Here is a 15,238-nt window from a genome sequence, read left to right as displayed (position 1 = left end):
TTTAAAACGACTCTAATGTCAGAAGTGATGTAATCGCTAAATAGAATTTGTCACAGCTGAAAGCACAGGTCCCCACGAAGGAGAAGAGGAGTCAGCCAGTCACCTTTCCTTGGCGAGCTCTGCGGGGAGGTCGGTGGGGAGGAGAGCTGGGAAGACGCGTTCGATATCGTGTCTTCTGCTGGCCTCTTGTGACGCTCCAGGCTCCCTTCTTCAGACAAAGCAAGGATCTTCTTTAAAGCTTGTGGAGAGTTTATACCTGTGAGAGAAAGAAAATGATTTCAATATGCATTTCCAAGACTGAAAAGACTACCGTGAAGAACAAAAACACTTTTTTTGTGTTAAGATTGCATGTCACATGTCGTTGCAGGTTGTTTCCAGGCTCGGTGGTCTCTGTACTCTGCCCGTGTAAACAATGAGCTCACAGGGGGCACAAGGTGCCCGCCGTGTGTCTGCTGACACCTGCCGAGGACTAGAAAGGCTGCTGCTGTTATTCCACTCTGGGTTCCAAACCTTGACCACCACCCTCTTCAACAATACATCAGACAGCGATGAAGAAACAAAGAGACGATCTGGAAATACTTTGAGTTAGGATGAGAGTGGCGCAGCTCACGATATTTATCAAACTCAAGTTTGGGTTGGAAACAGGTATTCTGGTGGTGTTGGAAAAGTTAGCTCATGGGACGTGGGAGTGATGGAAGGAAAGTCAAGAGCCAAGAGCCAAAAGGAAGTAGCGAGAAAAGAGGCTGAAGGAGCGCTAAGAAATCAGGCTCATATTTGATCAGTGAGCGGATGACAGAGAAGGTAGGAGGGGATCCAGAGAGTGCCGGGTCCCAGAAGGGTCCCGGAAGCCACCGGGGAAGGTTCCCGGGAGTGGGGTAAAGGGGAGCGGAGCGGGGAGCCGTCCAGTGCAGTGCCAAGTGCAGGATCAAGTCGGATGACGTAGGGCGGGAGAAAAGGATTCCATGTGCCAATATCAGGTGATTTTTCCCCTAAAATTTTACTTTTAGAAATGAGGGAGTCACATTAAGAGATGTTTACTAAGCCTTATTATGAGGCACTCTCAATTACCTCATTCTGAACAACAAAGAGACCTGAGGGAAGGCATTATAGGTTGACACTACCTCCGTGAATGTTAGTTTTTATGTTCTCAGACTTAACAGAATCCATTAAGAAGGAGGCAATGAAATTTAACAAAGATTTAATTCTTCATTTCACCTCAACACCTGTAAGTGTTCGATACTACTTTAATACAATCTTTTAAAAATCGTTTTTCAAGCAATCTTTTAATTACATGTGCAGATACTGATATATACAGGGTACATGAAAATACCAGCTACACTAAAGCTACACGAATGAATAGCTTTGATTTGGAAAAGATTTCCAAGCCGGCATCGTACACAGATTCAGAAAGTGCTGCCTTCAAACAGTGAAGATGGATGTGAGGATGCTATGCCTTAGAAAAATCTGTTCCACTTCAGAAGTAGTTCTAGGGATGAGGAAGACACTGAAGTGAAACATGCAGGAAGTATTCAGACAAAATTTACCTCATGAATGGGGGTGGGCTCAGCATCTCTGAGTTACTATTTTATGTTCTGTGACTTTAGATGAGAAACTATCCTAAGAAGACACATGACTATCCCATCCGCATTTCTAAAGGTCATAAATTCAAATAGGCCTAAAAATATTGGAGAGAGAGTCTCTCTGGGGAAGGGGGGCGGGAATGGCTTTCTATCAGGTGCACCTACATGGGGGTTAACAGGCTGTGCCCGTATCAGAAGCTCGACAGAAAAGAGGCAATAGAGGTCGGCTTGCAGGGGACTTGGGAATATAAGAATATTAACAGCACAGTGGAGAGACTTCCCTGGCGGTCCAGTGGTTAAGACTCCATGCTTCCACTGCAGGGGACACGGGTTCAATCACTGGTCGGGGAACTAAGATCCCGCATGCCGCGCAGTGCGGCCAAAAAATAAATAAATAATAATAATAAAAAAACAAAAACAAAACAGTGGACAAAGGAACACTAATTCAGTTCATTTGTGATGGGGGAACAATGCAAATATTTCTTTCTTTCTTTTTATTTTGGCTGCATTGGGTCTTTGTTGCTGCACGTGGGCTTTCTCTAGTTGCGGCGAGCGGGGGCTACTCTTCGCTGCGGTGCGTGGGCTCCTCATCGCGGTGGCTTCTCTTGTTGCGGAGCACGGGCTCTAGGCGCACGGGCTTCAGTAGTTGTGGCACGCGGGCTCAGTAGTTGTGGCTCATGAGCTTAGTTGCCCCGCGGCACGTGGGATCTTAATTCTCCGACCAGGGACTGAACCCCCATCCCCTGCACTGGAAGGCGGATTCTTTACCACTGGACCACCAGGGAAGTCCCTGCTTTGGCTCCTTTAACTGAACTGACTGTATTTTCCTCCCAAGTTACAGAGTCAGTGATTCAACAAATGAGAGTTCGCCCCCAGACAAATCATTTCACTTAAAAATATTCTGCCTAAATTCCAGCAACTCATTGATCATAAGGCAAAGCTAGTTTAAACAAGGTATATGGACAAAAGAGCCTCTGTACTTGTTAAAAATTAAATGAGTAATAGCATAATTTCCCCATGGCATGCCTCTGCTCCCACCGCTATGACAAACGAGCATGATTAAATGAGATGCTCTATGAAAACAGTCCTTCCCACTGGTAAAAGTAAAGTTTAACTTTGTGAACATTAATGTCTTATAAAGAGGGAACAACCAGAGGGACACTCAAGTATACCAGATGAAGTTACCCGTGATAAGTATTGTTTCCTAGTCAGAGAAGCAGGCAGGGAATGAATAGCGCCAAAAGAGGGTTGTGGGTTGTTTGTTTTTTTGTCGTCGAGTTATACGAGCCGTCTGTATATTTTGGAAATTAAGTCCTTGCCGGTCACATTGTTTGCAAATATGTTCTCCCAGACCACAGGTTGCCTCTTCTTTTTTAAAAAATATTTGTTTATTTGGTTGTGTTGGTCTTAGTTGTGGAAGGCGGGCTCCCTGGTTGCGGCTCGGGGGCTCCTTAGTTGCGGCATGCAAACTCTCAGTTGCAGCATGCAATGTGGGATGTAGTTCCCAGACCAGGTATCGAACCTGGGCACCCTGCATTGGGAGCGCGGAGTCTTAACCGCTGGACCACCAGGGAAGTGCCCACAGGCTGTCTTTTCGTTTTGTTTACGGTTTCCTTTGGTGAGCAAAAGCTTGTAAGCTTCATTAGGTCCCATCTGTTTATTTTTTGCTTTTATTTCCATTGCCTTGGGAAACTGACCTAAGAAAACACTGCTACGATTTACGCCGGAGAATGTTTTGCCTGTGTTCTCTTCCGGGAGTTGCATGGTGTTCTGTCTTCCGTTGAAGTCTGTGAGCCATTGTAAGTTTATGCTTTTGTGCCTGCCGTGAGGGCGTGTGTCCCGATGTCACTGATTTGCACACGGTCGTCCAGCTTTCCCAGCACCACTCGCCAAAGAGACTGTCGCTTCCCCACCACGTGTTCCCGCCTCCTTTGTCAAAGATTAACTGACTGTAGTGATTCACACAACAGTGTAATTCAACTCTACTTCAATAAAAAATAAATTAAGAGGGGAAAAAAAAAAAGTGTGTGCAAACTTAGTCACCTACCGAAAGGCGGGAGATCCCGCAGGGGCACCTTCTTCCGCGAAGGATAGAGGGGCACAGCGGGCAGCTGCAGCCCCGGGCCGGGCCTCTGCGACGGCTGCGGGGCCGGCGGTGGTGGCTTTGGCTGCAGCCCTGCCCTCGGGGCCACCGGGGAGGTGTCGGCCTTGACAGGCTTTCTGTCACCGGGATTCTTAGGCACTGGTAATTGTTCGGCGTGAAAACAGAACGAGACGTTTAAGAGGTTAGTGGCCACACACGGGATACTTTTAGAACCGCGTGAGCATCTCCCACAGTTAGAACACTGAAATATGTATCTTTTTTTTCCCCTGTGGCCCATAGACAAAGGAGAGAAACAGGGGCGGGTGGAGGGAGAACCTCCGTCACAGAAAGAAGGCACGACGGAACCAAGATTCACTTTATGAAACAAGCCGTCTCGAGAGACGGTACTGTTTCAGGTACCACATTTAAAAAGAAACGAAGAATGTGGATAGCTCAGTACGCTGTACGTATGTCTACGAAAAACACAGATCTATTATACAAGCGACAACGGGAAGACCATTAGGAATTATTTTTCTAAAAAGGCACCCAAAATGTCTTGACATATATGAGCTTAGTTTTAAGTTAGTAGATGATACCAGTTGCCGTCTTTTCACTATCAAATTCTCTCTCCAATGGGGTAGAATTATCTATGTCGTTAATAGCAGCCAATACTCCTTGAGTATCGTACTGAGTGTATAATTCCACGGCAGATGGAAAGCAAGCCAATTTAACAGGGCAATTAAATGCTGTATTTTAAGTGTGTTAATATTCAAGACAACTCAGTGACTTCCTTCCTCCATCTTACATGTAACGGAGCTCAAGTAACCGGCCTAAGGTGGCACTGTCAGTACGAGGAACAAACAGGATCTGAACTCAGACCAATCAGCCCCTTGAGGACAAACTCTTCACCACGACACACGGCGCTTTAAGAGTGTCCTGGGTAAGTCTGATAACCTGAATCTTTCTCAAATTATCTAACATTTAAGCCCTACAGACGGTATCTTCAAACTTGCCCATAAAAGACCCCAAAGTGTCCTAAATGGAAAACGCCTCTGTCTTACAAATGTGGATGCCATGAAAGAGAAAGTAGCCCCCATTTCTGGCCTGGCCGGACTTTCAAAGGCCAGGGAGCTACACATTAGGCTGAGCTGTGGTTCCCCGTGGAGAATTCCTGCCTTCCACGGTAGCTGAACTCATTGCCAAGTGCCGGCCGGGCTGAGGGGGTCAGAGGCGGCCAGCACACCTAGCTCTGTGCCCCTTCCAGGCTGCCCATCCCTTGGCAAGCATCTTTGTGAGAAAACAAGGGATGCAAAGGGGAGCTGCACCTGCCCCTGTGTCCCCTGACGGCACTCTGGCTGCGTCAGGATGAAACCAAAGCCAGTCACCCCGAAGAAGCCTACGGTGTCGTGGTCCCCACGCGAACCCCGTTGGGCACGGGGCTCAGCCCGGGACAGCGCCGCGTGGTCCCCAGAGCCGCCTTCAAGGGAAAGGCGAGCGTGTCTCAGGATGCTAGGTCCCCCTGGACCCAGCCAGGAAACCAATCTGCACTCCAGCCGGACCCGGCAGCCGCCTTAAGAAGAAACTCACGTGTGTTGGTGGCCGGCTCGCACTGCAGGGATAACGTCTGAAGGCTCTCCTCGTCCATCTCCAGCTCCAAATTGGACAGGTACTGCTTCACTTTTCGAGCCATTTGGGCGTCCTCGTAAAGCTTTTTGGCATTGAGAAAGGAGCTACGACGCACCCGCTTTTTGTGACCACCTGTCTGAGCAACGTCTAGCACTGTTGCGTTTGTACTACCCTGGCTGAGAGACCTGGAAGACGAAAAGGTAGAGCTGCAGCTCGCTCCAGCATGGGATCACTTTATCTACTGGAAACGTGCTGAGACTCCTACAAATAGTCTACGTTCAAAAGGCCACATGCCTCATTCTGGTAAGTAAACTTTACAAAGGAATATAGAATCATACAGATCAAAAAAAATTTTTTTTCAAGTTTAAAGAGAATCCTACATACACTCTACATACACATATATGTTCGGCACTTGTTCTGTTCCAACTAGAAAATTCTACTTTTCGCCTCTATAGAGCATTCAAGGCAGCTCTCTCGTAGAAGCCAGCAAGTAATAATGATTATATGTAAAAGCTCATGCAAGAATAAACACACAGTTGCAATCATTAAGAGTGACATTAATTTCTTTTCTCCTAAAGAGGATGTCTTACATAAATTTAAAGAAATTACAATGTTCACGATTGTTTTCTTATTGCTTGGGTTAAATGTAGTGAGTTTGTCAAGTAATATGGTCAATCTGTTAATAAAATGGTCATGCAAATGTGAAAACACATGTATGGAAACTAGCACATGAGTTGTTAAGAATTATTTTTGAAAAGAATTGATTTATAGGATGAAAACAGTAGTTAGTTGAGCTGTAAAAAATTTAGTTTTAACACCGAGGGGCACCTTTTGTATTACATATATTTACTTCTCAAAAATCTGTGCAATAGTATTTAAACTGCACAATTTTTCCTTCTGACACCCTTTCTCCCCTCACCCCAGGTTAGATTTTTCTCATTTCAAAACACACAAATTATATTAAAATAAAGTCTTTCTGAAAGCTCAGGACTAGGCCTGGCCTGCTGTTCCCCAGAACAATCATCAATCATTTCACAGCTCTCTTGGGTCATGACCTCAAAAGCAAAAGCCCCAGTAGATTAAACTTGAAGTCAGTTTGCCAACTGAAATTCTGCTAGAGCAAGAGGGTTAAGAAAAAAATGCAAAAATGCAAAGCATCAGAAAACACAGCGGGTAAGAAAACAATGCCACGAGCGGGACGAGAACAGTGTGGGGGTGCAGTGTCCTCGCCACTTACCCCAGACTCCTCCACTTCTTCTTCCTGTAAGTGAGAGCCGTGGAGGTTGAAGCATGGGTGTAGAGAGAGACAGAGAGATCACAAGCTCAGAAAGAAAGGACTAGACTTCTGGATAAGCAGTACTAGAAGCCCACAAACCTTCTCACACACACAACTTGACCAGCAACAGTTTTCTGGCTCAAAAGACAAGCATATGTAAATATTTGGTTCTAAAGACTTTTGTTCTCTCCTTCACTGGATTCATCATTTTTGGCTACACTGACAGCTAAATCCCTTGTGTGGACGGTGAGACAATACTGTTCGGGTTGTTTATACATTTTAGCTCATACTATCACAATTACACCTTGTAGCTCTGCAAGTCAGCGTTCTGAAAAATAAAAATAGCTGCGCCTCATGTTCAATGAACAATGTCTGAGGGACCAACCGTTTTCACTGACAGCCCACAGTGCACACTGGATGTGGAATCAGACAGTCATTCCAAGTCAGAGCTCGACGGAGATTCCCCACACACCCTGGTACATTTCACCATGCTACAGGCGGGCCCATTCAAAATCTTCTCATTTATTAGGAGGCTCTAAGCTCAACCTTCCCTAACCCCGCGAGCACTGCTGAGGGTGACACACTCACCGAGTCCTGAACATGAGGGCAGGGTCCATGTTCACAGAGGCCATTCGGCCAACGTGACGAATTTCTTTTGCAATCATTCTTAGCTTCTCAAAATTGACCAGCCCGTCAACTTTGGAGTCGTTCCCTGTAATTGGCAAAGAAGGAAAAGGGAATCACGTGGCATTTACCCTATGCCTTCACAAGTGGAGACAGAAATCTTCCAACTTATACTTACCCTCGTGAAGGAACGTGAGGTCCTTCTTGATCACCGGGAACAGGGGGATGATGGGAGGCTGTAGGTTTTGGCTGTTGAGGACATTGCGGTATTTTGCCATGTTTCTGGAAGGATCAAACAGGTCTTGGAGATCTTGAAACAGCTTTTCGTATTTATTGGGCAGTTTTTCCCAGGTGGTTCGCAGTCTTGCCACTGGTGCCAGGTTTAGGCCGCTGAGGGGGGAAAAAAGAAAAGCGGTATAAAGTTAAATGACTCATCCTTACGAAGTAAGTAAAAGAGCATGTTGTTTATTTCTTAACATGTAACAGCTCTGTGTGAATGCTGTGAATACACAGCAAAGTACAGGATTCATAAGAGCGTTAATATTCTGGGTAACGAGAATTGAAGCTGGACCCAGGGACAGGGCCGAGGGGTTTTACTCTTCTTCCCTTTACACCCTCCTGGTCTGTTCTGTGACCAGAACAACTGGAATGTCAGGTGTCCTGAGGGCAGGGCTGTGTTTCGTTGCTTCATCTCCATACATAAAGTGCTTGGTGGCAAGCAGCCGTCTGATAAAACAGACTGGACAAATATCCTGGAGCAGCAACATGAAACAAAAGCCATAAGAACAGGAAGAGTAACAGATATCATATATTAACGCATATATGTGGAATCTGAAAAAATTGGTATAGACCGTCTTATCTACAAAGCAGAAATAGAGACACAGACGTAGAGAACAAATGTATGGATACCAAGGGGGAAAGCAGGGGGGAGGGGGAGGGGAGGAACCAGGAGATTGGGATTGACATGCATACGCTATTGATATTACGTATACAATAGACAACTGATGGGAACATACAGTAGAGCACAGGGAACTCTACTCAGTGCTCTGTGGTGACACAAATGGGAAGGAAATCCAAAAAAGAGGGAATATATGTGTACGTATCAATGATTCACTTTGCTGTACAGCAGAAACTATCACAACATTGTAAAGCAACTATACGCCAATAAAAAGTAAAAAAAAAAAAAAACCAATAAGAGAATGATCAAACTCCTAGACAGAAAAAATGACTAACTGAATCATCGCCAGCAACATCAATATTGCTCATTGTTTCAGTCTGCACTTTCTTCCAGCCTCAGTCTAAGCACTTAAAAGGGAAGAAAAGTAACATTTACTAGGCATCCCCCTGCTCTGTGCTGGCTGAAACTCCACATACCTTATGTCATTTAGTCTACTTGATAACTCTTTGGGTCACTGTTATTTTATAAAGAAATAAACCGACTTTCAGAGAAGTTCAAATAATTTGCCCAAAGTCACAGAGCTAAAAAAGTGGTGAATATAGATTTTCTGGGCTTTAAATCAGCATAAAAGAGAATTTTTTTTTGAAGTATAGCTGATTTACAATGTTGTGTTAGTTTCAGGTGTACACAGCAGAGTGATTCATCATATATACATACACACACACACACACACACACACACACATATCTATGTATGTCTATTCTATCTATATATAAAAAGAATATCTATTCGTTTTCAGATTCTCTTCCCTTATAGGCTATTACAAAATACTGAGGAGAGTTCCCTGTGCTATACAGCATGTCCTTGTTGGTTATCTATTTTATACATAATAGTGTGTACATGTTAATCCCAAACTCCCTGATTTATCCCTCCCCCACCTCTTCCCCCTTTGCTAACTATCCATTTGTTCTGCACGTCTGTGAGTCTGTTTCTGTTTTGTAAATAGGTTCATTTATATATATATATATATTTTAAGATTCCACGTATAAGCGATATCGTATGATATTCGTCTTTGGCTGGCTTACTTCACTTAGTGTGATCATCTCTAGGTCCATCCATTACAAGAGATTTTAAATTAAGGATTAAGATTAGGATTCAGAGAAAAAGAATTGTTCCATATGATGCAATTCAAAACTACGACACTCACACAGAGCACATGGCTTTCAGGGATCGATACATTTTTTAAACCTGCAAACTGAATCGAACCTTACAACAAATATGCTCTTACCTGATGATCGCGAACATGGAGTTAAAATTCTTGCACTCCCTGCAGTGCAGAGCTATCTTGATGAAATGCTTGATGATCTTCATCCTCTTCAGCTGGTTCGTCTCCCGCAGAATCTCAGAGGCTACCCAGAACGTCTCCTGGTTAATGACTTCCTCGAATTTCTTCAGGTTGGCGCAGCTGGTTTTCGACCTGAGCTTGAATAAATCATCTATATACTCAGTGGGCTCGACGTTGCGGAAGAGCTCGAAGTTCCGCATGGAGAGCTGAGTGGCCGCCTCTACGGTGCTGAGCTGCAGCAGGGAGATCTGGCTCTCCCTCAGCAACTCCTGAGCGTCCTCGTCCGAACAAAGCGTCTCTGTCTCCATGTTGTTTTTCAAGTAATACCTGTGGGAGACACAGAACTCAGAGCCTAGGCAGCAGTCCCGCGATCCTCCCTGAACGAACAGTGCTGTCTGCTCAGCGGTGGTGAGAGCTCTGCACTCAATGACGGAAGGACAGACAGAGAAGGCAGCCGCTCCTCGGTCACCAGATCACAGAACCCGGCCCAGACGCCACCGACAGAGACTAACGCATCACATGGAATTGCATCTGGACCAGGTGCGATCCATTTTGTCTTGTCCTTCCCTGCCTTCTAGATTACCTTTTTTTTTTTTTGCTAAAAAGGACAGAAAATAGCTAAATGTTGAAAATTATCAGTCTAAATAATGAAGAAAGCTCTACGGAAGGAAGCAGGAAAGATTGATCAATCCAAGTTTACCTATTTATTCAAATACCAAAGAAACCTATAAGCTATTTCCCTCTGTTTGATCCTATGAGGAGAACGATCCTAATATAGATTTTAACTTTCAAATATCTGATTTTCATGAAAACCCTCCAAGTAAGTGGGGCAGGTATTATTCCTATTTGTCAGATGAGGAAACGGAGGCTCGCAAAGATGGACGCCCGCTGTAGAGAGAAAACTCAGGGTGAGCGCTCCTTTCTCTCCGTTAAGTGACTTGGCAAAAACAGAATCCAGATGTTTGCCCTGTGATTTTTTTTTTCTTTCCTGATTTTATACAAAGATGCTCTCCTTAAGCCAGATTCCATAAAGGAAGAAACAGAATGAGCAGGGTGGTCCTGCTGAACTGGCCTTCTGGATATATCGCCAAAGACACAGACCTCGGGGCCTTGGCACTCACAGATTTCACGTTCACAGTTTTGATTACTCATGAAGCCCGCGATGTGAATCCACTTGTAATTTTCTTGAATACTGACTGTGAATCATGACTCTGCACCTCAGTGAGATTTGGAGAACTCCACCATGATTACAGATAGGTCAATGTACATTCAAATGCTAACGAGACAATGGGCCTCCTAAAACAACCCTGCCCGCTAGTGTCAGGGCTGGAAATAAAGTGAAAGTGAAGAAGACAAAGGAAGTTATAGTTGACAGCAAGAAAGCAGAAGCTCTGAATGAATTAAACCGGGTTTAGATGCATAACACGAAGAAGTCAAGAACACAATAAAACACTCCATACGGCGAGAAAAAAAGAAAAAAACATGATTTATGAAAACAATTTTCAGTAAGCGCAGAATCTAGTCATTATACGAGAGCCAAAACTGAACTACTTTTTCAACTTTCCCTTATTTGTGATTTGAGGCTATCAATTACATTTTATCAATGGAAACACCACGCAAGAGGCTGACAAGATCCCATACAATATTCTCCTACGAGTACTGTGTGATATAAGCGCTCTGAAGACCAAGCAGCAGAAGACCACACTCTGAGGCAAATGAAGTTTGGTTCCAGAGTTAAGAAGGGTTTTTCATAGTGTCATGAACAATAACAGGCAGTTTTAGCCAGCCACCCTGTCACAGACATCTCCGCGTAAACAAACGAAGCTCCTGGAAAAGTCCGGTAGGCAGGAGCGGGTGACACAGGATACTAGCGGAAGATGCGTTTGTGAAGGTGCATCTCCCAGGAGAAGGGAGATGCCCTTCTGCGTGTCCTTACGGGAGCGTGAGCGCTGGCCGGCAGGAACAATGGTCAGGTCACAGCGCCCCTGTTTTGCACGAGCTCCTAAGAGATCCTTGCGAGGGGTCTCTACTGTGTGCATTTCCTTTGATACGGCAATGCTTGGTGAATGGGGAAAATCTTGCTTTTAATCTGCAACTTATTTTACAAACCCTCAGAAAGCGTTCACCAGACTCTGATGTGGGTTTAAGGGTGGGGTAAAGAAATCCAACAGGATAGACGACGTCTACCTTCCACTCAGCTGTATTCTGTCGGCAAGTTTGGAAAGCTGATCCGGAAGTCTCCTTTGTTTGATCACTCCCTCTGGCGTGACAGAGACCTCACAGAGTGCGTACTGGTCCGGGGTGGCGGTCACAGCAAACTCCCGGATGGCCTGAATGACCACCTCCTTCGCCGTGGTGTCCTTACTGATCATGATGTATCGGCTTTGCTGGTCAGCCTTGAAAACCCTTAGCACTTGATCTGGCAAGTCTGGGGGAAAGAAGAGCCATCCGTCAGCAGAAAGGATTTCAGTACTTGGCAACACAATTATGGAATGCAACCTGAAAACGTCTCCTTAGAGAAGATAATGCTAAACTGTCATCTCTCCCTTACTTCAACCCTCCTGCAAAGATTCACTCAGTCAATATACAGGCATGCTGCATGAACACATCTGCCCTAAAGATAACCACATTACCCACAGATAAAGGCAAACAGATCAGGTCACAACAGCAGCATGATGGTTGTCAGGTTGGCAGCAGAAAATGAAAAATTTAAAACTAAAGTCCATCTTTATTACATTGAAGAGCCCAAGGAAGCTGACTGAAAATATGCCTCTTACTCTTTATTTAACATGACCTGGTGACACCTGCACAGTACATGTTAACTTCATTTTAGGAAAGAGAATGCAAGTTCAGAGAGATTCATTTGCACATGGGCACATCAAATTGGTCTGAAGAATAAAAATGAACCGGTTCCAGCTGTTTGAAATTTACATTTTATCCTGACTTTTAGCATCTGATAGAGTCCATGCCATGCCAAGAGAGACACACACAGCATTACTGTTATGTCAGGGGAAAAAAAGACGAGAAAACAAAAGCAGCGTGGGCCATGCTTACCAGGAGTAGCACTGAAGTCTAAAATGCGATGATGGGACTGCAGCAAGTCAGGATTACTGGATGACAAGGTCCCACTGACGGGCAGCGCGGTCGGGATATGCTTGGTCTGCCTTAATCCGACTATGCTGTCATCCTGAGACTGACCAATCCCGATGTCGCTGAACCAACAGGAAAGGTAGAAAACAGACGATCGGCAAGTTAAAAAGTTATGACTCGTCAACAGATAGTGCGCGCAGACAATAAATAAACCATATTTCAGAAAACCCGCCATTAACGTACAACTATCATTAATAAATTCGGTTGGAAACTGCAAAAGCAACTCCTGCTTAAGTGTATCCAACTCATGTTCTTAAGTGCATAGCATGTTTCTCTAAAATCTTTGCCTTTTTAGCTTAAGACAAATCATAACAAATATTGGTAGTTTCTCAGTACAGACATATATTCAAGAAAAGATAAGCCCTAGTTAGTCATGGAAATAGATTTAAGAAAAAGCACATTTTTTTTTAATTTTTTTTTTTAATAAAGAGGGTTTAAACCCTTTTTATTTATTTATTTATTTATTTATTTATTTATTTATTTATTTATGACTGTGTTGAGTCTTCGTTTCTGTGCGAGGGCTTTCTCTAGTTGCGGCAAGTGGGGACCACTCTTCATCGCGGTGCGCGGGCCTCTCACCATCGCGGCCTCTCTCGTTGCGGAGCACAGGCTCCAGACGCGCAGGCTCAGTAATTGTGGCTCACGGGCCCCGTTGCTCCGTGGCATGTGGGATCTTCCCAGACCAGGGCTCGAACCCGTGTCCCCTGCATTGGCAGGCAGATTCTCAACCACTGCGCCACCAGGGAAGCCCCGAAAAAGCACATTTTTAAAAAAGCATTTAGTCACTCAAATGATGACTTTTGCCTCAGAACGGTAAGTTGTTTTATAATCTTAAAGAACTGAAGAAATTGAGTAAAAAATGAATAGAGAAAAAAAAAATCCAAACTGTCCCAACTTCATTCTCCAGTGTTTCAGAGAAATAAATGAGATCACAATGGAGTCAAATGTAAAGAAAGCTTGACACTCTAAAAATCTTATATTTGTATTTGTATGGAAATATGTATGGAAATATGTTAATATAAATGTTTCAGACATTACATGAAATTTCTAAAAATCTTATATTTGTATTTGTATGGAAATATGTATGGAAATATGTTAATATGAATGTTTCAGACATTACAGGAAACGTCTAAAAATCTTATATGTTCTGGTATAATGTTATAAGTAATAATCCTAGTTATTACTTTAAAATGTATATCTCAGAAATAACTAATTTTCTTGTCAACTGCATTATTATGAACTTTCATCAAATCTTTAACCATGGTCATTTTTAAGTCTTTTGTCATTTACAGACAGTTCTGGGTGTACTCTGATGATTTTGCAAATATGTTCCTATAAAAGAGTTTCATCTTCAAGAAATTCATGGAAAAGACTCTGACAAGTACAGGTTTCTGGTAACTGACTGTACTGCTGAACTGAATGAATAAGCATTTTCAGAACTCTAATGAAAAACTGATGAACTCATAAAAGTGCTAACAAAAGATCAAGATGAAAAAAAAGAAATTAATTACATGGGACTGAGTGAACTGATGAGGATGAGTATAATTTTTGTGACTTTCTGTCTGAATTAAAAAAAAAAAAAATCCCACAAGGACTCAGAGGAAAAGAATATACAAATCAATTTTCACTGCAAAGTAAAGGAGCTGTTACAGTGGAGGATTACTGGACTGAATGTCAATGTTATGACATAGTATAAGTGTGTTTCATGTTTGGTAATTGCAATCATTGTTGCTTTTGTTGTGGTCATCCATGTACAATGCTTGGTGTCAGTCTATCTATCTCTTGTAAAAATAAAATACAGTGTGTGTGTGTGGAAAAAAAAAAAAAAAAAAAGAAAGCTTGACACAGACAGTATTTCCTAATTATGCATAAAAAAGCAGTGGAGCGTGGTGACATTTCTTGGCATCAAAAAAGAGGCAACGGAAATCCAATGACTCATTTTCACTTTGAACTCTCTGCTCAACATTTCTAGTTCTACGTTTAAGCTCCCAGAGAAATACTACTTACTATGGATAGCTACAAACTCATTTCCATTTATAAAAGCCTGGGGACATCTCTTGAAACATGATTTAATAATACATAACATTATTTCTAGATTTGAAGGGCCAACTGTTTCCAGAATAAAACAATAAGCACAAACGAGCACAAAATAAGTAGAACACACGCAAATGGTTATAGCTCTGACCAATTTCTATAAATACCTTGAAACACGGAGAAAGAAGATCGTACTAAGGTTGGGATACAAACCAAGATGCCATAAAATTAAGACACTTGGCATCAATCAGGCTTTCAGACATGACAGCTTGATCAAAATAACTACCATTTCTAATGGCTGTGCAAAGAAAAAAAAAACCTAGCAACGTTCTTCCTCTTTATTTGGGAGGGAGATGGAAATTACAGAGGCAAATAAGCAAGTACAAGACCAAAGATGATTTTAGTGTAAATTCTTCAAACTTCATAGGTAAATATGATCCAGAGATCCCACTCCTGGGCATATATCTGGAGAAAACACTAATTTGAAAAGATACACACACTTCAATGTTCATAGCAGCACTATTTACAACAGCCAGATGTGGAAGCAACCTAAGTGTCTATCAACAGATGAATGGATAAAGAAGATGTGGTATATATATACAATGGAATACTACTCAGCTAT

The 15,238-nt window shown here is 43.1% G+C and overlaps 1 protein-coding gene across 9 annotated transcripts in view; it reads right to left on the bottom strand.

Moving 5' to 3' along the window:
• Positions 1-15,238, bottom strand: part of RAPGEF2 (Rap guanine nucleotide exchange factor 2) — a 248,001-nt gene that overhangs the window by 10,524 nt on the left and 222,239 nt on the right. For 7 of the 9 annotated variants that reach the window (XM_057547436.1, XM_057547439.1, XM_057547433.1 and 4 more), the window contains 9 exons: positions 12,487-12,644; positions 11,620-11,860; positions 9,376-9,759; positions 7,368-7,579; positions 7,154-7,277; positions 6,527-6,550; positions 5,251-5,474; positions 3,628-3,822; positions 104-256 (listed from right to left, as the gene is read on the bottom strand). In XM_057547436.1, the coding sequence (XP_057403419.1) occupies positions 104-256; positions 3,628-3,822; positions 5,251-5,474; positions 6,527-6,550; positions 7,154-7,277; positions 7,368-7,579; positions 9,376-9,759; positions 11,620-11,860; positions 12,487-12,644 (1,715 nt within the window). The remainder of the gene's footprint in view (positions 1-103; positions 257-3,627; positions 3,823-5,250; positions 5,475-6,526; positions 6,551-7,153; positions 7,278-7,367; positions 7,580-9,375; positions 9,760-11,619; positions 11,861-12,486; positions 12,645-15,238) is intronic. The other 2 variants (XM_057547437.1, XM_057547435.1) reach the window with 2 other exon arrangements.

The sequence above is a fragment of the Balaenoptera acutorostrata genome, chromosome 5 (genome assembly GCF_949987535.1).
Source record: "Balaenoptera acutorostrata chromosome 5, mBalAcu1.1, whole genome shotgun sequence".
NCBI classification, from domain to species: domain Eukaryota; kingdom Metazoa; phylum Chordata; class Mammalia; order Artiodactyla; family Balaenopteridae; genus Balaenoptera; species Balaenoptera acutorostrata.
Note: the sequence above shows the minus strand (reverse complement) of the source record. Positions and strands in the feature narration are given on the sequence as shown.